Source organism: Bombina bombina, chromosome 1 (assembly GCF_027579735.1).
Source record: "Bombina bombina isolate aBomBom1 chromosome 1, aBomBom1.pri, whole genome shotgun sequence".
NCBI classification, from domain to species: Eukaryota; Metazoa; Chordata; class Amphibia; order Anura; family Bombinatoridae; genus Bombina; species Bombina bombina.
In genome coordinates, this window is record NC_069499.1 from 876,621,278 (window position 1) to 876,648,545 (window position 27,268).

General features: G+C 38.1%; 1 protein-coding gene across 1 annotated transcript in view; it reads right to left on the reverse strand.

Annotated features, from left to right (window-relative positions):
• The window catches only part of MMP2 (matrix metallopeptidase 2), a 104,453-nt gene that overhangs the window by 41,119 nt on the left and 36,066 nt on the right, over positions 1-27,268 (reverse strand). Inside the window, exon 6 of the mRNA XM_053699539.1 lies at positions 5,857-6,030. Coding sequence (XP_053555514.1) covers positions 5,857-6,030 — 174 coding nt within the window. The remainder of the gene's footprint in view (positions 1-5,856; positions 6,031-27,268) is intronic.

Here is a 27,268-nt window from a genome sequence, read left to right on the forward strand (position 1 = left end):
TAAAAAGTATATTTATATACCAGTGTTGGTTATGCAAAATTGGGGAATGGGTAATAAAGGGATTATCTACCTTTTAAACAACAAAAATTCTGGTGTTTACTATCCCTTTAACATGGTTTCCCCATAGAAGTCAATGGAGAGTGCAGAAGAAAATAGCCTAAAACCTGATTTTTATTGTAAAAACATATTTCTATATATTTTGTCTATACCTGTATATCTATTCCTATAGATATATAGGTATAGATATATATATATATATATATTACATTAACATTATCACATATATGTAGAAATATATATTTAATAATAAAAATTATATTATTTTTCTATGTGAAGAACATAGGAATATAAAATATGCGTAATAAACATTGGGGTTTGCGTTTTATGTCTAACGCGATGTCAGGTTAGCGCACATGAAGAATTACTCATTTTACATTGTGTTATTGAAATATTAAATATAAAATATTTTAAAAATAATAAATATTAAAAATGATTATACTGTAAACAATTCTAAATAATTCATTATATATATATATTTGTATTTTTTTTTACAGTATATATAGTATTAATAATTAGTATTATTATTTTTTACTATTTTATATGTAATATTTCAATAACACAATGTAAGTTTAGTAATTCTTCATGTACGAAAACCCAACACGGCGTTAGACCTTAGTGTTACGCATATTTTATAATCCTATGTTCTTCACATAGAAAAATAAATAATTTGTATTATTAAATATACAGTATATATATATATGATAATATTAATGTAAAATAGATATCTATACCTATATATAAAGGAATAGATCTACAGGTGTAGGTATATACAGATATTTATAAAATATGAATTTAAATAAAAATTACATGATCCTGTATGTGAAGAGCATTGGAATGTTAAATATGTACAGTAAATATACAGTAAAACACATAAATACATATGTACACACACATATATATACATATATGCATATATCCACATATTTAGACATATATATGTATTTATGTATATATAGTTAAATACCTTGTCATATACCCTATACCTTTTAAACCTTATAAGTTGTTTTTTTTTAATATTTATATGACTCATTTTTATAGGATAGTGTTTACATGAGTGTAACTGTATTTTTAAATGTATTTATTATGTGTTTAGTGCAACTTTAATTTAACACACTACCCTTTGTGCAAGGGTTTCAGTTGCGCTAACCCGACGAGTGTAAAATGCGACTGCTCTCTCCCAATCGTGTTTACTTTCAGCTTGTAACACGAGCGCTTTTTCCGTCATGTGCAAAATGATAAAAAAAAACGATGTCGCTTGTGCGCAAAAGTTAGCACGCCACTTGTAATCTAGTCTTTATTTTTCTGCAATGTAAGCCTGGAATAAAAATAGGAATCTCATTTATTGCTCTCATTTTTCCTCTTCTGTAAACAAGAGCTTGAGGTGAATGAGGTCACATGCACTTTTGTGCCAAGCTGTAGACAACTAGTTTTTCTCCATGGCTAAGGCAAATAATGTGCCCTTGACCTCCCAAGAATTCCCAAATGTAACTTAATGTTTGCTTTTCCAGCCAGTGTATCCCAGAACGCCCTGTTTAATTTGGCTTCACACACAGTGGTTTTCTGCTTGTACTGTATAATGATTTTACATCTCACTATACCAAAGGGACTTTAAGGCATATAAAAGTATTTATTGTCCTATGTATTATATTTGATAGTTCATAGCTTCATAGTACAGAACCAATATTTGGATAACAATTTGCCTGTTAGTAGATAAAGATGAATATCAATTGTAGACTGTGTTAGTAAGACAATGTTAAAGATTTTCATGATTCAGATATAGGTTTGATTTATCATTGGATCATGTCCGATAGACATTGATGAATGCCGACAGCGTGAAATGCTTGTGCAATGACGCCCACTGCAGATTTTCAGCCAATTGGCCACTAGCAGGGGGTGTCAATCAGTCAGATCGTATAGGATCGGGCGAATTGATGTCCACAGCCTGAGAGCTGGCGGACCAGTTATGGAGCAGCGGTCTTAAAACCGCTGCTTCATAACTGCTGTTTCCGGCGAGACTGGAAGCTCGCGTGGAAACAGTGTCATCAAGCTCCATTCAGAACTTGATAATTCGGACCTATAGAATACAATTTTAAATTTTTTTATAATTTAATTCTATTATCAAATTTGCTTCATTCTCATGTTATTCTTTGTTGAAGAGATACCTAGGTAGGTAGCGTGCACATGCCTCAGGCACTACATGACAGGAAATAGTGCTGCCATCTAGTGCTCTTGCAAATATATAACATTGTTGCAAAACTGCTGGTAGATAGTACTGCAGACACATGCACACTCATGACACTACCTTCCTGCTTTTCAGCAAAGAATAACAAGAAAACTAAGAAAATTTGATAATAGAAGTAAATTGGAAAGTTGTTTAAATTTATATGCTCTGTCTAATTCATGAAAGAATTTTTTTGGGTTTTATGTCCCTTTAATCACAAATCTCTCACAAATTGATCTTGAACTGGGGACAATTTAGCGCATGCTCCTGCTTGTGTTATTGCTGTAGTGTTAGCAACAGACAGCTTGACTGTGAAAGGGAGAGCGCTACTTATAGACTAACTTGTCAGTTTATCAAACAGGGCCTTATGTTCACCATAGAATCATTTCAACACGAGCGCCCAAATATGTTCTCATGTATTTAAAAAAAACATTTATATAGAAAGTAAACCTAGTATTTGTGCAATTTCAAGTAGTTTTCAGCCTGTGCACTAAAATCACCTGTTTTCTTGATTCAACAATTTGCGTATATGCCACCAAAATGTCACTCAGATAAGCAATTACCATTCGCCGCCTCAAAAGTTGTGCACTTCATAAAAAAGATACAGGAGAACTTTTCTCTCTTTTTACAGATTAGGGAGTGAGAAAGCACTGATATATTATTTAATCAATAGACTGCAGACTGTTAATAAAGCTTACAGCTGCCTCCATTTATATAAAACAAAACAAACCCAGAAGATTGATCTAAAAGTAAAAGGATGTAAATCTTAAAAAGGACAGTCTACAATAAAATATTTATTGTTTTAAAATATAGATAATCCCTTTATTACCCATTCCCCAGTTTTGCATAACCAACACTGTTATATTAATACACTTTTTACCTCTGTGATTAACTTGTATCTAAGCATCTTCTGACAGCCCCCTGATCACATGACTTTGTATTTATTATCTAATGACTTGCATTTAGTACTGCATTGTGCTAACTAAAATAACTCCTCGAGCGTGAGCACAATTTTATCTTTATGGCCCACATGAATTAGTAGTCTCCTGTTGTGAAAAGCAAATAAAAAAGCATGTGATAGGAGGCTGTCTGTAGTGGCTTAAAACAGGCAGAAATTCAGAGGTTTAAATGTTATAAAGTATATTAATTTTACAATGTTGATTGCACAAAGCTGGGGAATGGGTAGTAAAGGCATTATCTATCTTTTTAAACAATAAAAATGTTAGTGCAGACTGTCCCTTTAAGACCATATGGACAGGGAACTCAGTATTTTTCTTTGAAGAACAAGATATTAGTGATGTTGCAATATATTAATCTCTCAGGAATTCAACTAATCCTAATTGTAGTTAGATATTGCATGTGATTGTTGATTGTGTCATAGATTGTTTTATAATAGTTCTGTGAGTACACATGTATTTTACAACAATACGTGTCCATAAAGGCCAAGTCATGCTTTTTCAAAAATAAACGCTACAAACAATTGTAACCTGCAATTCACACACATAAGGACTTGTATTTCAATATAATGGAAAAGTCTGCTACTAGTGAAAACCATCTAAAAGTTTACATAGTACAGTGAAAACTCGTTCTATTGTGTAAACCATATGGCAGTTTGTACACTAGTAAGAAAACTTGAAAAATTGCTCCCTTTAATGCTACAGTTATAGGAAATATAGCTATAGGAAATTGCTGGTAGTGCTGCGTTGAATCATTGCAATAAAACAGATGTACATATTTTTTATTTTGTTTTGTCTGTTTGCTCCATTACCATCATCCAACATGCAAATGAAAGACATTTGTAGTGTGATTTGGTGCAGATTTGTGTAGTCACAACAATTCTGCTTGTTTTTTTTTAATAGCCACACCACACATTACACCTGCTTGAGGTGTGAAAAATGGCAAGTTTATATTGCTTCCTGCAACAATCTACTTGCTCGGGGGAAGTGTCACATACGTATGTTACTTCTGGTTTTTACCATATTACAAATGGATTTGCCTCTATGTTTGGAATAGGGCTGTTAATATGAGTAGAGAATAACTATGTGGAATAACATTTTCATGATTGTGCAAGCAGCAGAATGCAGTTTTAATCACATGTATGAGGGGTGCATAGACTGCCTGAGTGTGGGATTTTGTTTTGTTTGTTTTTCTAAGGGACATGATACCTAAACGTTGAAGCACTTGAAAGTAATGCAACATGGCTGTAAAAAGCTGACTAGAAAATATCACCTGAACATCTCTATGTAAAAAAGGAAGATATTTTACTTCAAAATGTCCTAAGTATTCACACGCCACTGTAAAGTGACTTAGAAGCAGCCAATCAGGGTGTTTGTCCCAAGGCTTACAAGGGAGTGTTCACCTAACATGTGCAGGCACGGTTATATTATTTCTCTATTCAGTTTAAGGAAGTTTACTATGAAATCTCAAGAGCTTTCAGTGAAATCTCATGAGATCACAGCAAACAAAGCATGACCTCAGCACTGCTGATTGGCTAAGCTATTGTTTCCCCCTCCAACTTGCAGCAGGACAGCAGCTGAAGTATAACTGTTCACAGAGCACTTACTCTGCTGAGCTGAAAAGAAATTGAGGTAAAATATCTTCAGTTTTTACATAGAGATGCTCAGGTGATAGTTTCCTGTCAGCTTTTTACAGTTATGCTGCATCACTTCCAAGTGATTTAGCATATGAGTATTCTGTCCCTTCACCAACTTCCCAAAAACGTAAATTCTAAATCACACACTGTGAAAGCCAAAAGGCTAGTAAAAGACAAAATAAAAATGGCATTTTTTTGCAGATAATCTGTGTGCCAGGGAGTATGAAGTAGGGAATGTTAGTCCAATACTACTTGGGAGTTGAGCTTGATCTTTGAAGAGTTTATGTTAGTGAAAGACTGCCAGTAATTGGAGAGTTATAGACTACCTGCTAAGGGATGTATTAATGATAGATTACTAAAGGTTTGCAATGGTCACATGTTACGTTTGTCTTTATGCAATAAACGGTTCTGGTGACATTAAAGGGACAGTAAACACCTTGTAATTACAAGACATTTCTGTTGTGTTGCTATAGAATAACATATCAGCCAAGCCTAAACATTTTTATAACAAATACACATCCTTTTTCTCTACAATTATTTTTCAATAGCCAAATTCCACCCACCATTTGCCTTATTAGGATGAGCCAATCCGGGCTTTAGTCCACAGATAACAAGACTAGTCACTGTCATAAAGTATAAAATGCATTGATTTGCATTTACTTCTATTATCTAATTTGCTTCATTATTTAGGTATCCTTTGTTGAAAATCATAGCTAGGAAGGTTCAGCACCTGGTTGCTATTTGCTGATTGGTGGATGCACAAATAAAATGTGCAGCCACCAGTCATTAAATAGCACCCAGGTGCTAAGCCTTCCTAGCTCTGCTTTTCAACAAAGAATACCATGAGAATAAAGCAAATTAGATAATAGAAGTAAATTGCAAAGTTTTTTTAAAATTGTATGGTCTATCTAAATCATGAAAAAAAAATGGGGTTCCTGTCCCTTTAATATAAACCCATGCAGTCATAATGCAGCATTCTTACCTGTTTCAGGACAGAAGCCATAAGTCTTGTCTGTGTCATAGTCATCTGTGGTCGCACACCACCTGTAACCATCGGTGCGGCCCTCTGTCGTGCAGCTGTCATAGCTGGTACCTTGGAACTTGAAAGGGAATTTACAGGGTTTCCCATCAGCATTCCCAGCCAGAGTAAAAAGCACTGGGGACAAAAAGCAAATAAGCAATAAACATAGGAATATTGTACGTCTTTAGCACATTGTGAAACAAAGTGATTTTTTTTCAACTACATGAATGCAGTGTCAGATCTCTCTATGTCATTTCCTATACAGTGAATCTAACACCTGATTTAGGATTTGTACCTGTATCTCCCATACTACTCTACTTTTATGTCTTAGAAAACATGATGACATTTTCTGACCAGTAAATATGATACATTAAAAGTAAAACTTTGTAGTGGTGAGTAAATTTATTACCCATACTCTGAGTGAATGGCACTTACAGCAAATTAACAGGGCTGCGGTTCAATGAGTGAACCTCACAATGTTTATATGTTACTACCATCCCATGGATTAAAGGTATATTACAATAATTGTGAAATCCTCTAATGTCCTAGAACACATTACTTTTTCACTTATGCATGCCTCTAACTATGTGCTAGATTACAAGTGGAGCGCTAATTTATTGTGCGCCCGTAAACGGGCAAATTAGTTTATGGGTGTGTGATAAATAACCAGCCATTATAAGTGGCTGGTTATTGCTACCATGAGCTCGCGGTAGCAATTAGCGCTCATAAAATTAACTAGAGATCATTTTCTAAATGTCCCCCAATTTGGCCTTAAAATTATGTATAGTGTGCTTTTATTAAAATAATAAAATGTAGCATCTTTAATTTTATTAAAAATAACTGCACGAAGCAGTTTTTTGGGCTTAGTGTTGGCGGGTGTGGGGTGTTAGAAAAAAAAAAACGGCACTGAAAAGTGCCTTTATATTGTGGTCTATGGGGAACTGTGTGTTCCCTGTAAATTTATATGTATATGCTTATATACATATATATTTAAGTGTTAATATGAGTATATACACATATAAACATATACATATATATTATTCATATACATATATATTTAAATCTGCTGCCCATCGCTGCGCTTCTTTCCCCCTTTGCTGCGTTTAGTTATCATGCCGTGTCTCATGGTATGACAACGAGGCTCCCATTGGAGCCTATGGAAGCACACTCTATTGAGCGCAAAGCTTCAGTGCAATGCCAATGTGAGGTCGCATTCACATTGCACTTAACTTGTAATGCCAGCTCACATTTGCGTGCGCTGGTATTATTGAGTGGAGCGCAAATATTGATCTTGCGTAAACCATATTTTTGCGCTCCACTTGTTATTTGGCCCTATGTTTTTAACCCTTGGAAAAGTCAGCTCCAGATTATTAATACACTTCAACTGCTGAGCTTAAGACAGATAGTTATTGGTAGCACATATGCTGTGCTCGACTGTCTAATCATTCATGATCACCTCAGGAGTCAAAGGTGCATTACTGCTTCTGAGCAGACTAAAACTGTATGTTTAATCCCTTTATGGATGCTAAATACATAGATAGAGACACACAGTAGAGCAATAGTAAAGTGCTCTAGCATATTAGAGCTTTTCACTATTGCACTGGTATATCCCATTAAATAAATTACAATTAACTCCTATCCAAGCTCTGCACTAGGGATTTCTCTAAAAAGTTTGTCACAAAAACAAAATGAAAAACCAACCTTTCATGGTTCCCTGGGGTTGTAATAATTTATAAACTTCATTATACACAGATCATTATGATACAATGATATAAACCACTGTATTCCAATGATCCACCATTGACCGTGCATCTGCTGCAGTTAATGCCTATAGTTATTTGCTCTTGTGATACTGAATGTCAACAGACAAAGTATAAATTGAAATCTTCTGACTGTGCTGAGTCAGGCCTATAGGCTTTGTCTGAAAATACTCAAGCGCGCAAGTCTTGGATGACTAAACCCTTCCTAATGTAAAACATATGGAACCAGTCAAATAAAAATCCCTGAAACTGACTTCAGCCATCAAAATGCCCTCAGATAATTAACACTGACAATAACGGGAAATTACAACCATAATCCACTTAACTCTTTCTTTACAGGTTCACATTTAGGGCGATTTATTTTAAGTTTGGCTCATGAAGACAAACACTGAACCTAATAAAGATCATTGACTTTTAACCCTTATAAGGAAAACTTAGCAGAGATTTCACAAAGATACAGGCAATGGGGTTTACATTGGATTCCTGACCATGATTTTTAGTATCAACTGAACAGTACTCACAGCAAAGCCGCTACTCGAACAGCTGCACAACCTAATACAAATGTGTTGTAACGTCATGTTTTCTTTCACAGTGTGAGATTTTCTTTGTTTTCCTCTTTTACATACAAGATGATTTTTGAAAAAACATTCCATGCTCCCATCTTCCTGCCATAAAACTGTGGGTGAGTCACTGCTGTCTGACTTCAGAGCATGTGATTGCTTTCCTTGGTAAACATTTACAACACAAAGGAAAGATATCAGACAGTGTCTGCTGATCATCTTGACTTGTTCTATATTTGCATCTGTTCCTAATTATTCAGACCCTATATAGGGAACACATGAAGGCAAAATCCTTAAGATATTTGGAAAGTAGCTAGATTGTTATTTGTATTGTTAAAAAAGGACAAAGGAAACCCAAATGTTTCTTCCCTACAATATGCACATAGTCATTAATATTTCCACTCAGTCTACTGAACATCACTTTCTATAATACTAGCAGATAAGCACTTGCTGCATATAAGATACACAAGCTACAAGAGCTTCCAAAATGCACCACACAAGGAGAGTGGACCCTCACCCTGAGACATAGGCCTCTAGTTATCAAGCCGTCAACCGCAAATACGCTGGAATTCCGCAGCATATTTGTGGTGAGGCTGATTCGCCTTAGTTATCAAGCCCTACTGCCCGGCAAAAGTAGAATATAGTGACGTAAGCTTCGATCCGCTGGACTCAGTCCGACACAGATCGATGCTTACGTCACTCCAGATGTTCTGAACGCAAGTTCGGCACAATCTGAAAACTTTTGGTAGTTATCAAACTACTACCAGGTACGCTCGCCTCTATTCCGGGGCAGCGTACCTGGATTTCAATCCGCCGCCCTAGAGGCGGCGGATCCCATAGGAATCAATGGGAGTCTGACCATAGTGAAAGCTCAAGTTCGCTGCTGCCCGATATCCCATTGATTCCTATGGGAAACATCTGCACCTAACACCCTAACATATACCCCGAGTCTAAACACCCCTAATCTGTCCCTCCCTACACCGCCGCAACTAAATAAATTTATTACCCCTAAACCGCTGCTCCCGTACCCTGCCGCAACCTACATTATACATATTAACCCCTAATCTGCCGCCCCCTACACTGTTGCAACTAAATAAAGCTATTCCCCCCTAAACCGCCGTTCCCCGGACCCCGCCGCAACTATAATAAATATGTTAACCACTAAACTGCCGCTCCCGGACCCCGCCGCCACCTAAATAATACCTATTAACGCCTATCCTGCCCCCCCTATACCGCCGCACCTATAATAAATTTATCAACCCCTATCCTGCCCCCCCTATACCGCCGCCACCTATAATAAATGTATTAACCCCTATCCTGCCCCCCCTACACCGCCGCCACTATAATAAAACTATTAACCCCTAAACCTAAGTCTAACACTAACCCGAACACCCCCCTAACTTAAATATTAATTAAATAAATCTAAATAATATTACTCTTATTAACTAAATTATTCCTATTTAAAACTAAATACTTACCTTTAAAATAAACCCTAATATAGCTACAATATAACTAATAATTACATTGTAGCTATTTTAGGATTTATATTTATTTTACAGGCAACTTTGTATTTATTTTAACTAGGTACAATAGTTATTAAATAGTTATTAACTATTTAATAGCTACCTAGCTAAAAGAAATACAAAATTACCTGTAAAATAAATCCTAACCTAAGTTACAATTAAACCTAACACTACACTATCATTAAATTATTTAAATAAATTAGCTACCAATACCTACAATTAAATACAATTAAATAAACTAAACTAAATTACAAAAAAAAAAACACTAAATTACAGAAAATAAAAAAATATTACAAGAATTTTAAACTAATTGCACAAAATCTAAGCCCCCTAATAAAATAAAAAAAAAGTAAAATAATAAAAGTCCCTACCCTATTCTACATTACCAAGTAACCAGCTCTTTTACCAGCCCTTAAAAGGGCTTTTTGCGGGGCATTGCCCCAAAGTAATCAGCTCTTTTGCCTGAAAAAAAATACAACCCCCCAACATTAAAACCCACCACCCACATATCCCTACTCTAACCCACCCAAACCCCCCTTAAATAAACCTAACACTACCCCCCTGAAGATCTCCCTATCTTGAGTCGTCTTCACCCAGCCGGGCCGAAGTCTTCATCCGATGGGGCAGAAGAGGACATCCAGACCGGCAGAAGTCTTCATCCTATCCGGGCAGAAGAGGACATCTGGACCGGCAGACATCTTCATCCAAGCGGCATCTTCTATCTTCATCCATCCGACGAGGAGCGGTTCCATCTTCAAGACCTCCGGCATGGAACATCCTTCCTGCACGACGACTACCCGACGAATGGCTGGGCCTTTAAATGATGTCATCCAAGATGGCGTCCCTCGAATTCCGATTGGCTGATAGGATTCTATCAGCCAATCGGAATTAAGGTAGAAAAAATCTGATTGGCTGATGCAATCAGCCAGTCAGATTGAAGTTCAATCCGATTGGCTGATCCAATGAGCCAATCGGATTGAACTTCAGATTTTTCCTACCTTAATTACGATTGGCTGATAGAATCCTATTAGCCAATCGGAATTGGAGGGACGCCATCTTGGATGACGTCATTTAAAGGACCAGCCATTAATCGGGTAGTCGTCGTGCAGGAAGGAAGGTCTTGAAGATGGAGCCACTCCTCGTCGGATGGATGAAGATAGAAGATGCCGCTTGGATGAAGATGTCTGCTGGTCCAGATGTCCTCTTCTGCCCGGATAGGATGAAGACTTCTGCCGGTCAGAATGTCCTCTTCTGCCCTATCGGATGAAGACTTCGGCCCGGCTGGGTGAAGACAACTCAAGGTAGGGAGATCTTCAGGGGGGTAGTGTTAGGTTTATTTAAGGGGGGTTTGGGTGGGTTAGAGTAGGGGTATGTGGGTGGTGGGTTTTAATGTTGGGGGGTTGTATTTTTGTTTACAGGCAAAAGAGCTGATTACTTTGGGGCAATGCTCCGCAAAAAGCCCTTTTAAGGGCTGGTAAAAGAGCTGGTTACTTGGTAATGTAGAATAGGGTAGGGACTTTTATTATTTTTTTATTATTATTTTATTAGGGGGCTTAGATTAGGTGTAATTAGTTTAAAATTCTTGTAATATTTTTTATTTTCTGTAATTTAGTGTTTGATTTTTTTGTAATTTAGTTTAGTTTACTTAATTGTATTTAATTGTAGATATTGGTAGCTATTTTTTTTAAAATAATTTAATGATAGTGTAGTGTTAGGTTTAATTGTAACTTAGGTTAGGATTTATTTTACAGGTAATTTTGTATTTCTTTTAGCTAGGTAGCTATTAAATAGTTAATAACTATTTAATAACTATTGTACCTAGTTAAAATAAATACAAAGTTGCCTGTAAAATAAATATAAATCCTAAAATAGCTACAATGTAATTATTAGTTATATTGTAGCTATATTAGGGTTTATTTTAAAGGTAAGTATTTAGTTTTAAATAGGAATAATTTAGTTAATAAGAGTAATATTATTTAGATTTATTTAATTAATATTTAAGTTAGGGGGGTGTACTTTAGTTAGTTTATGTAATTGTATTTAATTGTAGTTATTTGTAGGTAATTTATTTAATTAATTTAATTATAGTGTAGTGTTAGGTTTAATTGTAACTTAGGTTAGGATTTATTTTACAGGAAATTTTGTATTTCTTTTAGCTAGGTAGTTATTAAATAGTTAATAACTATTTAATAACTATTGTACCTAGTTAAAATAAATATAAAGTTGCCTGTAAAATAAATATAAATCCTAAGATAGCTACAATGTAATTATTAATTATATTGTAGCTATCTTAGGGTTTATTTTACAGGTAAGTATTTAGTTTTAAATTGGAATAATTTATTTAATGATAGTGTAGTGTTAGGTGTAATTGTAACTTAAGTTAGTTTTTATTTTACAGGTAATTTTGTATTTATTTTAGCTATGTAGCTGTTAAATAGTTATTAACTATTTAATAGCTATTGTACCTAGTTAAAATATATACAAACTTGCCTGTAAAATAAAAATAAATCCTAAAATAGTTACAATGTAACTATTAGTTATATTGTAGCTATATTAGGGTTTATTTTATAGGTAAGTATTTAGTTTTAAATAGGATTAATTTAGTTAATAAGAGTAATATTATTTAGATTTATTTAATTAATATTTAAGTTAGGGGGGTGTTAGGGTTAGTGTTAGACTTAGGTTTAGGGGTTAATAATTTTATTATAGTGGCGGCGGTGTAGGGGGGCAGGATAGGGGTTAATAAATTTATTATAGGTGGCAGCAGTATAGGGGGGCAGGATAGGGGTTAATACATTTATTATAGGTGGCAGCGGTGTAAGGGGGGGCAGGATAGGGGTTAATACATTTATTATAGGTGGCGGCGGTATAGGGGGGGCAGGATAGGGGTTAATAGGTATTATGTAGGTGGCGGCGGGGTCCAGGAGCGGCGGTTTAGGGGTTAACATATTTATTATAGTTGCGGCAGGGTCTAGGAGCGGCGGTTTAGGGGTTAACATATTTATTATAGTTAGGGTGACCATATTGCCGCTTTCAAAAGGGACACATATTAAAAATACATATGTCAGGGCTGTTTTCAGGACTGTTTAAAGAAATGGTTTGCATAAGACCCCTGACATATGTATTTTTCATAAGTGTTCCTTTTTAAAGCAGCAATATGGTCACTCTAATTATAGTTGCGGTGGGGTCCGGGAGTGGCGGTTTAGGGGTTAACATATTTATTATAGTTGCAGCGGGTCCCGGGAGCGGCAGTTTAGGGGTTAATATATTTATTATAGTTGCAGAGGGGTCTAGGAGTGGTGGTTTAGGGCTTAATAACTTTATTTAGTTGCGGGGGGCTCCGGGGGCGCCGGTATAAGGGGTAGAACAGTATAGTATAGTGTGAGTGCTTAGTGACAGGGGTATCAATAAATCTGTAAAAAAAACGAAGAGCAGCGAGATTGATGATTGATAACTATCACAGTCCGCTGCTCATCGCCCCGTACTGGCAACAATGGGGTCAAAGTAAGCAACATATAAACATGGGCTTGAATTCCAATCCATGTGAAAGTCCATTAAGGGCTAGATTACAAGTGGAACGCTAATTTATTGCGTGCCTGCAAACAGGCAAATTCGTCCATTGAGGGGTGCGCGATAAATAACCAGCCATTATAAGTGGCTGGTTACTGCTACCGCAAGCTTTTGTTAGCAATTAGCACTCAAAAAATGACCCAGAGATCAGACCTCTGGTTAATTTTCACCAAAATAACATGTGAGGTCCCTTTAAAAAAAAAAAAAAAGTAGCATCTTTTTAAAAATAGAACAAAAAAGTGCACTGAGTAGTTTTTGGGGGCTAAAGTTGGGGGGTGTGGGGTGTTAGAAGAAAATAAACGGCACTAGTGCCTTTACATTGCAGTCTATGGGGACTTTTTGTTCCCAGTGAATATAAATGTATATGCTTATATACGTATATATTTATGTGTTAATATGTGTATATGCACATATTAATTCATAAATATATATGTATATATTAATTTATATTTATATTTGCTGCCCATCGCTGCATAACTTACCCCCTTTGCTGCGCTAGTTCTCATGCTGTGTCTGACGGTATGAGTACGAGTCTCCCATTGGATCCTATGGAAACGGGCTCTCATGAGCGCAATGCTTCCATGCATGCACCTTACTTGTAATGCCAGTTCACATTTGCGTGCGCTGGTTTTACTAAGTTGAGCGCAAATATTGCTTTCGCTGAAGCGATATTTTGCGCTCAACTTGTCATCTAGCCCTATATGGGTTATTGTAGGTTTTAATAATGCAACCCACTCCAAACCATTCATCATCCCCACAATAACAATGACAAGCAGCCCATATAAACACCCTCTATACCATGCAACAGAACAAGTTGTCACCGCTATTCTCTACTTGCAAACCTGTCTGTCTGCAATTAGGATACATTTTCCTCCAAATACAATCTTGTAAATGTCCATCTATAATTTTAATGGAATTTACCATAAAACACTTTAATTATAAAATTATTCAAAATAATAGGAAATTATGTTACACACATTCCAAATTGATATTATTTTTAAGTACCAAATAGATTTGATATAAAGACAGCAGCATTAAACTCCTTTAAAAAACCCAAAACAAAACATTTATTTTATTCCATATTAAATATACAACAGACAATGTTTTGGGCCAATGCTCTTAGTCATGTCTGCATTGAACTAATTTATATATCACCCTTTCATTACCCCAAAACCCCTTCCACCATTCCATTAACTATTTAGGGCTAAATTACAAGTGGTGAGCTATTTAGTGCTCCCACTCAAGTGTACACTTTGCTAGAAGTAATCTTTTTGTGCGCGTGGGTTAGTGCCCATATATTACAAGTTGAAAGTAAATGTTTTGTGTGTGAGTGAAACCCAACACAAGCTAACTTAAGGATTTCACGACAGAGCTAGCATTAACATTAATGCCGTAGATTTCAATGGAAGGCGTAGAAGAAGAAACACTTATCACTCGCGATAGCCTTTTATTGTAAACACATATTTCAATATCTATCTGTATATACCTATACCTGTATATCTATTCCTCTAGACATATAGGTATAGAAATATATTTTACATTAACATTATCAGATATATATATATATATATATATATATATATATATATATATATATATATATATATATATATATATATATATATATATATATATATAAGACTCTATAACATCCAAAGGAGGAAGAAACAGGAACTCCGGACTACAGAAACTTGTGCAAAGAAGTTTATTCAGCAATGTTGCTCATAGTAAGGTGTATAACCTAGAATATACCTGACGCGTTTCACGCATGCGCACATGCGCTTCATCAGAGGCAACAATTTCAGAGCAAAGCTAAAGCCTATATGCAGACCATCAGTCAATCAGGTAGTAAAGAAACAGATACTAATCATGAACTGTTAATTCAAATGTCCAGTCCACCTGAGTGTACCATTGGTAAGCATGAAGGCATAGTATCTCTCACAAATACATTAGTAAATATATATTAGCATTAGTACATCTAAGTATGCGTTCACATCAACTTTCAGATAAAAAAAAATTAAATAAAAAACATTTTGACAACTAAAAAGTAAAACTAAAAAAATGATTTAAAAAAAATATATATGTAAACACAAAAAAATGTATACACATATGTATATATAAACACAAAAAACAATGCAATACAAAAAAATACACATAATCTAATAATTTAGGGACATCTAAAAGCTGCAGGTTTAAATAAACCCTAAGGTGGATACATCATTTAACAATAGAGGTTTTTAGTGTCCCAATAATAATTATAATCCATTTACAAAATAAACAATGACAAAACAATTTATTAAGAAATACAAATTAAGTAAATGAAAAAAATAGTTAGTTAAAAAATATATACTGAAAATACTATAACAAAGGAAAAATGTATTTTCTCTATATGCACTGTTGAGAAAGATACTCAAAACTAATAACAAAATGATGATAAATCAAAACATAAACTATATAAAAGTTTTTTTGCAGTTTAAAAAAGGAAAAACAAGAGAACAAAAAGCATGACTAAATCTTCTATAAGAAAATATTTAATTGATGACACATCTTAATATCTATCTGTATATACCTATGCCTGTATATCTATTCCTCTAGACATATATGTATAGAAATATATTTTACATTAACATTATCAGATATATATATATATATATATATATATATATATATATATATATATATATAGAAATATATATTTAATATTGAAAATTTGCAATGTAGGTCTAATGAGGTGTCAGGTTAGAATATAAAATATTAAGACATATTATAGATACTGTAAAAAAAAATTCTATGGATTATTTAATTTTTTCTGCAGTGTCTGCAAGTGTCTGCAGCATTATATAGCAGCAGTTTTGCAACAATTTAATACATTAGCAAGAGCACTAGATGGCAGCACTATTTCCTGTCATGTAGTACTTCAGGCATGTGCATACTACCTACCTAGTGGCTATATTACGAGTTTTGCGGTATTAGTGAAAAAGCAGCGTTAAGGCTCTTTTTCACTACCGCTGGTATTACGAGTTTTGCAGGTTTAGCTGCACCGCACACTTTTTTGGATGTAACGCAAAGTAACTACCCCAGCTTTCCAAAAGTCCTTTTTCAATGGGACTTCCTTTGCGCCAGTAGTACGAGTCTGCCTGGGAGGCCAAAAAGTGAGCGGTACAGCCTATACCATCAAGATCCATACCGTAAACTGAAAGTCAGTAGTTATGAGTTTTATGCTACAACGCCGTAACATAAAACTCATAACTAATGTGCTAAAAAGTACATTGACACCCATAAACTACTTATTAACCCCTAAACCGAGGCCCTCCTGCATTGCAAACACTAAAATAAAAGTATTAACCCCTAATCTGCTGCTCCGGACATCACCGCCACTATAATAAACATATTAACCCCTAAACCGCCGCATTCCCGCATCGCAAACACAAGTTAAATATTATTAACCCCTAATCTTCTGTCCCTAACATCGCCGCAACCTACATTACAGTTATTAACCCCTAATCTGCCCCCCACAATGTTGCCGTCACCTACCTACACATATTAACCCCTAATCTGCCGCCCCCAATGTCGCCGCCACCTACCTACCCTTATTAACCCCTAATCTGCCACCCCCAACGTCGCCGTCACTATACTAAAGGTATTAACCCCTAAACCTAACCCTAACACCCACTAACTTTAATGTAATTAAAATAAATCTAAATAAAACCTACTATTAATAACTAAATAATACCTATTTAAAACTAAATACTTACCTGTAAAATAAACCCTAAGCTAGCTACAATATAACTAATAGTTACATTGTATCTATCTTAGGTTTTATTTTTATTTCACAGGCAAGTTTGTATTTATTTTAACTAGGTAGAATAGTAAGTAAATAGTTATTAACTATTTACTAACTACCTAGCTAAAATAAATACAAATTTACCTGTAAAATAAAACCTAACCTGAGTTACACTAACACCTAACCTTACACTACAATTAAATAAATTACATTTATTAAATACAATTAACTAAATTACAAAAAATACAAACACTAAATTACACAAAATAAAAAAGAAATTATCAAATATTTAAACTAATTCCACCCAAACCCTAAGCTAAAAATAAAACCCACCCAATAAACGTTAAAAAAACATAACACTAACCCCTGAAGAAGTCTTCATCCAAGCGGCAAGAAGTGGTCCTCCAGACGGGCAGAAGTCTTCATCGAGACGGCATCTTCTATCTTCATCTATCCGGTGCAGAGCATCCTCTTCGTCCTCCATCTTCAAGACATCCGGCGTGGAGCATTCTCGTCTTTCCACGGCGACTGAAGAATGAATTTTCCTTTAAGTGACGTCATCCAAGATGGCGTCCCTTGAATTCCAATTGGCTGATAGAATTCTATCAGCCAATCGGAATTAAAGGTGAAAAAATCATATTGGCTGATGCAATCAGCCAATAGGATTGAGCTTCAATCCTATTGGCTAATACAATCAGCCAATAGGATTGAGCTCACATTCTATTGGCTGTTCCAATCAGCCAATAGAATGCAAGCTCAATGCTATTGGCTGATTGGATCAGCCAATAGGTTTGAAGCTCAATCCTATTGGCTGATTGCATCAGTCAATAGGATTTTTTCACCTTTAATTCCGATTGGCTGCTAGAATTCTATCAGCCAATCGGAATTCAAGGGACGCCATCTTGGATGACGTCATTTAAAGGAGAATTCATTCTTGAAGATCCATCGACAGAAGAGGATGCTCCACGCCAGATGTGTTGAAGATGGAGCCTCTCTGCACCGGATGGATGAAGATAGAAGATGCCGTCTGGATGAAGACTTCTGCCCGTCTGGAGGATCACTTCTTGCCGCTTGGATGAAGACTTCTCCTGGCTTCGTTGAGGGCTTCTTGCCGCTTATATGGAGACTTCTCCCTGCTTGATGAGGATGGATGTCCGGTATTCAAAAACTGTAAGTGGATCTTTTGGGGTTAGTGTTAGGTTTTTTTAAGGGTTTATTGGGTGGGTTTTATTTTTAGCTTAGGGTTTCGGCGGAAAAAGAGCTATATGCCCTTTTAAGGGCAATGCCCATTCAAATGCCCTTTTCAGGGCAATTGGGAGCATAGGTTTTTTTAGTTAGGATTTTATTTAGGGGGTTTGGTTGTGTGGGTGGTGGGTTTTACTGTTGGGGGGGTTGTTTGTATTTTTTTTACAAGTAAAAAAGCTGATTTCTTTGGGGCAATGCCCCGCAAAAAAGGCCCTTTTAAGGGTCATTGGCAGTTTAGTTTAGGCTAGGTTTTTTTTTTATTTTGGGGGGCTTTTTTATTTTGATAGGGCTATTAGATTAGGTGTAATTAGTTTAAATATTTGATAATTTATTTTTTATTTTGTGCAATTTAGTGTTTTTTTTTTTGTAATTTAGTTAATTGTATTTAATCAATGTAATGTATTTAATTGTAGTGTAAGGTTAGGTGTTAGTGTAACTCAGGTTAGGTTTTATTTTACAGGTAAATTTGAATTTATTTTAGCTAGGTAGTTAGCAAATAGTTAATAACCATTTACTAACTAGTCTACCTAGTTAAAATAAATACAAACTTGCCTGTGAAATAAAAACAAAACCTAAGATAGATATAATGTAACCATTAGTTATATTGTAGCTAGCTTAGAATTTATTTTACAGGTAAGTGTTACAAACTGCTATTTGTGACTGGCCCTTTGAATGGAAGGTTGCCCTGCTTCCCTGGATTTTGGAGAAGCCTATTTGCCAGCCTCCTTCCTCATGACTATGGCCCCTGGAAGATTGTGCCCCTGAGAGTATATTGACTTTTGTTGGGTGTGTGTGGCCCTTTGGGAAACGTCTGGGGACATATTGTGACTCTGGTGAACAATGCCCCCTTTAAGACTATGTCCCCAGACCTGTGAAATGACTTGTCCCTGGCTTTCTCCCACTTGGTTCAGTTTCATTGTGTGCAATTAAGAGTTAAATTTTGTTCAGCTTCAAGAAACCTATTTTTGACCCTCTAACTTGCAGCTTTGACTCATGTTTGTAGGGGACAGCTTATAATCACTACAGGGATTGCTATGCTCTTCATACTCCCTTAGCTACAGAAGGAAGAGGTTCACCTACTGGAGCCTGGTCGTAGGTCCAGGGCGCAGAGCAGACGGCGAGATACCAGCCCAGCAGCGGTGGTTCATAGAGTCTGCATTACTTATGGTGGCTACGCAGTAATTATAGTGTCTACGGTGCTGCTGCTCCTTTGGTGAGCGCTAGGAGCATCCTTTTCTACGGTCCAACTTCCAGCCAGCCTGGAGGCAACCGTAACAGTTGGCGGCAGCGGTGGGATCGCGTCCTAGCGCAAGGAGCAGCACCACAACAGCACTGGTATCGTAGGAGAGTAATTGAGGGCAACGCTAGCCACTGCGCAGCGTCCCTACCTACAGCAGCATGGAGCTGACAAGACACTGGTCAGAACCCTGTGAAGAGCACCTCAACCTGATCCGTCGCTATGAGGGCGCTGATTTTGTTCCAGAGGTAAAGAGGCGGCTAGTCCGATATGGTCCAGACCCTGCGCAGGAGGTAGTCAGTCGAATCATCCGAAAATTGGCTACTGAGAACGAAGCGGCACGAGCCTTTGAGCGCCAACTGTGGAGTTTGGGGGTATGGACACCTGCTCTCCAGCGAGAAAATGAGTTACAGGGGGCAGAGACAGTTGGTCCTGTCCCCCAGCAGCAGAGGAATATGCAGGGAATTGTGAGCCCAGACTCCATTCCCCAGCGGCTGGAAGTATGTAAGGGAGAGGAGAGCAGCGACCTCCCTCCCCAGCGGCAGTATACTGTGCAGAGGGAAGAGACAACCGGTCTCCTTCCCCAACCCCAACCAGAGATACCAGAGGCAGCAGGCCTCATAGACTGGTCCTGGGAGGACCCCCAGCAGGCAGGTGGAGATGGGACCGCAGTCTCTCTACCGGCCCTACAGGGATGCTGGGCAGGTGGCCCAGATCCCCAGCGACAGACCCAGCTACAGGGAGGGGAGAGCATCGACCTCCCTCCCCAGCCGGAGTGTGCCTTCCAGGGAGAGGAGACAACTGGTCTCTCTCCCCAGCCGCAGCATGTTTCACAGGAAGCGGAGAGCATCGACCTCCCTTCCCAACGGCCACCGGAGTATCAGGAGGAGGAGGTAAGCCAATCTCCCCCTCCCCAGCTAACTCCTAACTTGGGCCCAGGGTTAACAGTGGAGATGTTAACCCCCACTGACCCCCACGTTCCCTTTGCCACCGGGCAGGACTATGCCCCAATTCCCCCAGCAGAAGAGCTGGCATCAGAACAGAGCGCTGCTGGCCTCTGCCCTACAGACCCCCTTGTTACAGGACTGGCCTGCAAACCCCTCACCCCAGCAGAAGCGCTGGCACCAGGGCAGAGTGCCGCTGGCTTCTGCCCCCCAAGTACCATCAGCTATTTGCACAGCTGCGCCAGGAAGGCAGAGGATGCTACACTTTCATCCTATAACCTGGAACCTACAGGCCAGTGCTACTTGTTGTGGGGGGGCTGCTTTGCTGCTAGTGTTTATTTGTGGGTGGGTTGCGAGACTAACTTAGGCACTGACCGACAGAAGGTCAGGTGCCTTGTTAGTCTCCCTCCAAAAGGGGAGATATGTTACAAACTGCTATTTGTGACTGGCCCTTTGAATGGAAGGTTGCCCTGCTTCCCTGGATTTTGGAGAAGCCTATTTGCCAGCCTCCTTCCTCATGACTATGGCCCCTGGAAGATTGTGCCCCTGAGAGTATATTGACTTTTGTTGGGTGTGTGTGGCCCTTTGGGAAACGTCTGGGGACATATTGTGACTCTGGTGAACAATGCCCCCTTTAAGACTATGTCCCCAGACCTGTGAAATGACTTGTCCCTGGCTTTCTCCCACTTGGTTCAGTTTCATTGTGTGCAATTAAGAGTTAAATTTTGTTCAGCTTCAAGAAACCTATTTTTGACCCTCTAACTTGCAGCTTTGACTCATGTTTGTAGGGGACAGCTTATAATCACTACAGGGATTGCTATGCTCTTCATACTCCCTTAGCTACAGAAGGAAGAGGTTCACCTACTGGAGCCTGGTCGTAGGTCCAGGGCGCAGAGCAGACGGCGAGATACCAGCCCAGCAGCGGTGGTTCATAGAGTCTGCATTACTTATGGTGGCTACGCAGTAATTATAGTGTCTACGGTGCTGCTGCTCCTTTGGTGAGCGCTAGGAGCATCCTTTTCTACGGTCCAACTTCCAGCCAGCCTGGAGGCAACCGTAACAGTAAGTATTTAGTTTTAAATTGGAATTATTTAGTTATTAATAGTAGGTTTCTTTTAGATTTATTTTATTTACATTAAAGTTAGTGGGTGTTAGGGTTAGGGGTTAATAACTTTAGTATAGTGGCGGCGACGTTGGGGGCGGAAGATTAGGGGTTAATAAATGTAGGTAGGTGGCGGCGATGTTTGGGGCGGCAGATTAAGGGTTAATAAGTATAGGTAGGTGGTGGCGACATTGGGGGCGGCAGATTAGGGGTTAATAAGTGTAGGTAGGTGGCGGCGATGTCGGGGGCGGCAGATTAGGGGTTAATAAGTATAATGTAGGTGTCAGCTATGTCGGGGGCAGCAGATTAGGGGTGTTTAGACTCGTGGTTTATGTTAGGGTGTTAGGTGTAAACATAAATTTAGTTTCCCCAAAGGAATCAATGGGGCAGTGTTACGGAGCTTTACGCTGCTTTATTGCAGGTGTTAGGCTTTTTTTCAGCTGGCTCTCCCCATTGATGTCTATGGGGAAATTGTGCACGAGCAAGTAAAACCAGCTCACTGCAGCTCACCGCAGCGCTGGTATTGGAGTGTGGTATGGAGCTCAATTTTGATTTACGCTGCAATATTGCCTGTTACCGCCAGGTTTTTGTAAACCTGTAATACCATCGCTGTAGGGAGGTGAGCAGTGACAATAACTTGCAAATTAGTACCGAGCAGCTCTTACCGCAAAACTCATAATCTAGCCGTAGGTATCTCTTCAACAGAGAATAACATGAGAACGAAGAAAATTTGATAATAGATGTAAATTGGAAACTTTGTTTTAATTGCATTCTATATCTGAATAATGAAAGAAAAATGTTGGGTTTCATGTCCCTTTAACACCTTTTATCACATTTTCTAGGGATATACTAGAATATAGCAAGTAGGATGTGCAAGTAGTACAGATGTTCATGTGGTTCTGTGCTATACTTTTAATAATAATGGTTTACTTCAGGTCTTAAAAGGTCTCTTAAAGGGATATGAAACTAAAAATGTTTCTTTATTATAGTGTTTCCGACACATGCAAGCTCCTGAGCTTATATCCCTGCTTTTTGTTTAAAGATACCAGGAAAACAAAGAACATTTGATAATAGAAGAAAATTAGAAAATTGTTTAATTGGCATGCTCTATCTGAGTCATGAAAGATATAAATCTCCTGCACTATTCATTAAAAGTATGGGCCGTGATAAAAAAGTTTTTTGCCATTTTAAGAAGATGCTTTGGTTGAAATATTTAACAAACCACTTGTAATGCCAGATATTGTGCAAAGTCGCCCAAAAGAAAACACAACCTATCCAATTGAATGAGCTCCACTTGTAATCTAGCCCATGGAGTAAACACTAAAAGGCCTAAGTGAAATCTAATTTTTAAAAATATAAATAACTCAAAATATATTTGTGGTTATAAAATCTACAAAATATGTGAAATAATGCAACAGTATTTCGTAAGCTTTGCTACACTTATTTCTGTTTAACCTTTGTAACAATCATATTTTTAGTAAAGGTTTTAAAAAAAACTAAATATATGCTTGCCTGATAAATTCATTTCTTTCATAATGGTGCAAGTCCACAAGCCATCATGTTGGATTAAACTGCAGTCCACAAGGAGGAGGCAAAAACACCCAACATAACAGATCTTTTAATCCCTCCCACTTTCCCATAACCTTGTATTAATACATATGTCCAAGAGAAAGGAGAAAAGTAGATAAAGCAGGGTAAGTGAAGTGCAAACTGGTTCTACTGCAAACTGTACAAGTTGTTAAGTCCATGAGACTACCATGGAATAGAGCAGGAAAAAGTTAAGGCAGGTATGACACTAAAAAAGCACAGAAGCCTGCAAAATCAGACTATAGAATGAAAGTAAAAAGCTTTCATTCGATTGGGTGATTCGAATTTTAAGATTCAAATAAGCCAATAGGAGTGCAAGGGTACCCTTATATAAAAGGGGTACCTCACATTCACTATTCAGTGTGCAACTGGAGACTGTATGAAGAGGACCTGAGTGTTCAAGCTTGCAAGATGAGGACCAATGCCACTGCCATCACCCAGATGTAGAATATGGACCGCCGCCTGGATGAAGATGGACTTCCACCTGGATGAAGAAGGACCTCTGTCTGGATGAAGAAGATGGAGCGCCTCTATCATCATCATTGGTGAGTACCTTTATGGGGTTAGTGTTAGGTTTTTATTTTTTGGGGTGTGTTTTTTTTAAAAAAATAAAAAAATTATTAAACATTTTTTTTTTATTTGGGCAGCAAAAGAGCTGAATGCCTATACAAATGCACTTTTCAGGGCAATGGGTAATTTAGTTTTTTTCTTAGTTAGTTTTTTAATTTTTGTAATGGTATTTTCTTCTGTTATGTGTGATCAGTCCACGGGTCATCATTACTTCTGGGATATAACTCCTCCCCAACAGGAAATGCAAGAGGATTCACCCAGCAGAGCTGCATATAGCTCCTCCCCTCTACGTCACTCCCAGTCATTCTCTTGCACCCAACGACTAGATAGGATGTGTGAGAGGACTATGGTGATTATACTTAGTTTTTATAACTTCAATCAAAAGTTTGTTATTTTACAATAGCACCGGAGCGTGTTATTGCCTCTCTGGCAGAGTTTGAAGAAGAATCTACCAGAGTTTTTACTATGATTTTAACCGGAGTAGTTAAGATCATATTGCTGTTTCTCGGCCATCTGAGGGAGGTAAAAGCTTCAGATCAGGGGACAGCGGGCAGATGAATCTGCATTGAGGTATGTAGCAGTTTTTATTTTCTGAATGGAATTGATGAGAAAATCCTGCCATACCGTTATAATGACATGTATGTATACTCTACACTTCAGTATTCTGGGGATGGTATTTCACTGGAATTACTCTGTTAAAAGTACATTAAACCTTTGAATAGGTATTTATTATGTTAAACGTTTTTGCTGGAATGTAGAATCGTTTGCATTTTCTGAGGTACTGAGTGAATAAATGTTTGGGCATTATTTTTCCACTTGGCAGTTGCTTGTTTTAAATTGTGACAGTTTCGTTTCTCTCTCACTGCTGTGTGTGAGGGGGAGGGGCCGTTTTTTGGCGCTCTTTGCTACGCATCAAAAATTTCCAGTCAGTTACTCTTGTATTTCCTGCATGATCCGGTTCATCTCTAACAGAACTCAGGGGTCTTCAAACTTCTTTGGAGGGAGGTAGATTCTCTCAGCAGAGCTGTGAGACTTATATATTGACTGTGATTAAAAAACGTTGCTCTGTAATTTTTATGTTTCAAATTTAATTATTGTTACTTTACTAAGGGGAACAAACCTTTGCTAAAAGTTGTGTTGTTTTTAAGGATTGATGCTATAACTGTTTTTCAGTTCATTATTTCAACTGTCATTTAATCGTTTAGTGCTTCTTTGAGGCACAGTACGTTTTTGTTAAATAAGATTGTAACCAAGTTGCAAGTTTATTGCTAGTGTGTTAAACATGTCTGATTCAGAGGAAGATACCTGTGTCATTTGTTCCAATGCCAAGGTGGAGCCCAATAGAAATTTATGTACTAACTGTATTGATGCTACTTTAAATAAAAGCCAATCTGTACAAATTGAACAAATTTCACCAAACAGCGAGGGGAGAGTTATGCCGACTAACTCGCCTCACGTGTCAGTACCTGCATCTCCCGCCCGGGAGGTGCGTGATATTGTGGCGCCTAGTACATCTGGGCGGCCATTACAGATAACATTACAAGATATGGCTACTGTTATGACTGAAGTTTTGGCTAAATTACCAGAACTAAGAGGCAAGCGTGATCACTCTGGGGTGAGAACAGAGTGCGCTGATAATACTAGGGCCATGTCTGATACTGCGTCACAGCTTGCAGAGCATGAGGACGGAGAGCTTCATTCTGTGGGTGACGGTTCTGATCCAAACAGATTGGATTCAGATATTTCAAATTTTAAATTTAAATTGGAGAACCTCCGTGTATTACTAGGGGAGGTTTTAGCGGCTCTTAATGATTGTAACACTGTTGCAATACCAGAGAAATTGTGTAGGTTGGATAAATACTTTGCGGTACCGGCGAGTACTGACGTTTTTCCTATACCTAAGAGACTAACTGAAATTGTTACTAAGGAGTGGGATAGACCCGGTGTGCCGTTCTCACCCCCTCCAATATTTAGAAAGATGTTTCCAATAGACGCCACCACACGGGACTTATGGCAAACGGTCCCTAAGGTGGAGGGAGCAGTTTCTACTTTAGCTAAGCGTACCACTATCCCGGTGGAGGATAGCTGTGCTTTTTCAGATCCAATGGATAAAAAATTAGAGGGTTACCTTAAGAAAATGTTTGTTCAACAAGGTTTTATATTGCAACCCCTTGCATGCATCGCGCCGATTACGGCTGCGGCAGCATTTTGGATTGAGTCTCTGGAAGAGAACCTTAGTTCAGCTACGCTGGACGACATTACGGACAGGCTTAGAGTCCTTAAACTAGCTAATTCATTCATTTCGGAGGCCGTAGTACATTTAACCAAACTTACGGCTAAGAACTCAGGATTCGCCATTCAGGCACGTAGGGCGCTGTGGCTAAAATCCTGGTCAGCTGATGTAACTTCTAAGTCCAAATTACTTAATATACCTTTCAAGGGGCAAACTTTATTTGGGCCCGGTTTGAAAGAAATTATCGCTGACATTACAGGAGGTAAGGGCCACGCCCTGCCTCAAGACAAAGCCAAGGCTAAGGCTAGACAGTCTAATTTTCGTCCCTTTCGGAATTTCAAAGCAGGAGCAGCACCAACTTCCACTGCACCAAAACAGGAAGGAGCTGTTGCTCGTTACAGACAAGGCTGGAAACCTAACCAGTCCTGGAACAAGGGCAAGCAGACCAGGAAACCTGCTGCTGCCCCAAAGACAGCATGAACCGAGGGCCCCCGATCCGGGACCGGATCTAGTGGGGGGCAGACTCTCTCTCTTCGCCCAGGCTTGGGCAAGAGATGTTCAGGATCCCTGGGCGCTAGAGATCATATCTCAGGGATACCTCCTAGACTTCAAATTCTCTCCCCCAAGAGGGAGATTTCATCTGTCAAGGTTGTCAACAAACCAGATAAAGAAAGAAGCGTTTCTACGCTGTGTACAAGATCTGTTATTAATGGGAGTGATCCATCCGGTTCCGCGGTCGGAACAAGGACAAGGGTTTTACTCAAACCTGTTTGTGGTTCCCAAAAAAGAGGGAACTTTCAGGCCAATCTTGGATTTAAAGATCCTAAACAAATTCCTAAGAGTTCCATCGTTCAAAATGGAAACTATTCGGACAATCTTACCCATGATCCAAAAGGGTCAATACATGACCACAGTGGACTTAAAGGATGCTTACCTTCACATACCGATTCACAAAGATCATTACCGGTATCTAAGGTTTGCCTTCTTAGACAGGCATTACCAGTTTGTAGCTCTTCCATTCGGATTGGCTACGGCTCCAAGAATCTTCACAAAGGTTCTGGGTGCCCTTCTGGCGGTACTAAGACCGCGAGGAATTTCGGTAGCTCCGTACCTAGACGACATTCTGATACAAGCTTCAAGCTTTCAAACTGCCAAGTCTCATACAGAGTTAGTTCTGGCATTTCTAAGGTCGCATGGATGGAAAGTGAACGAAAAGAAAAGTTCTCTCTTTCCTCTCACAAGAGTTCCATTCTTGGGG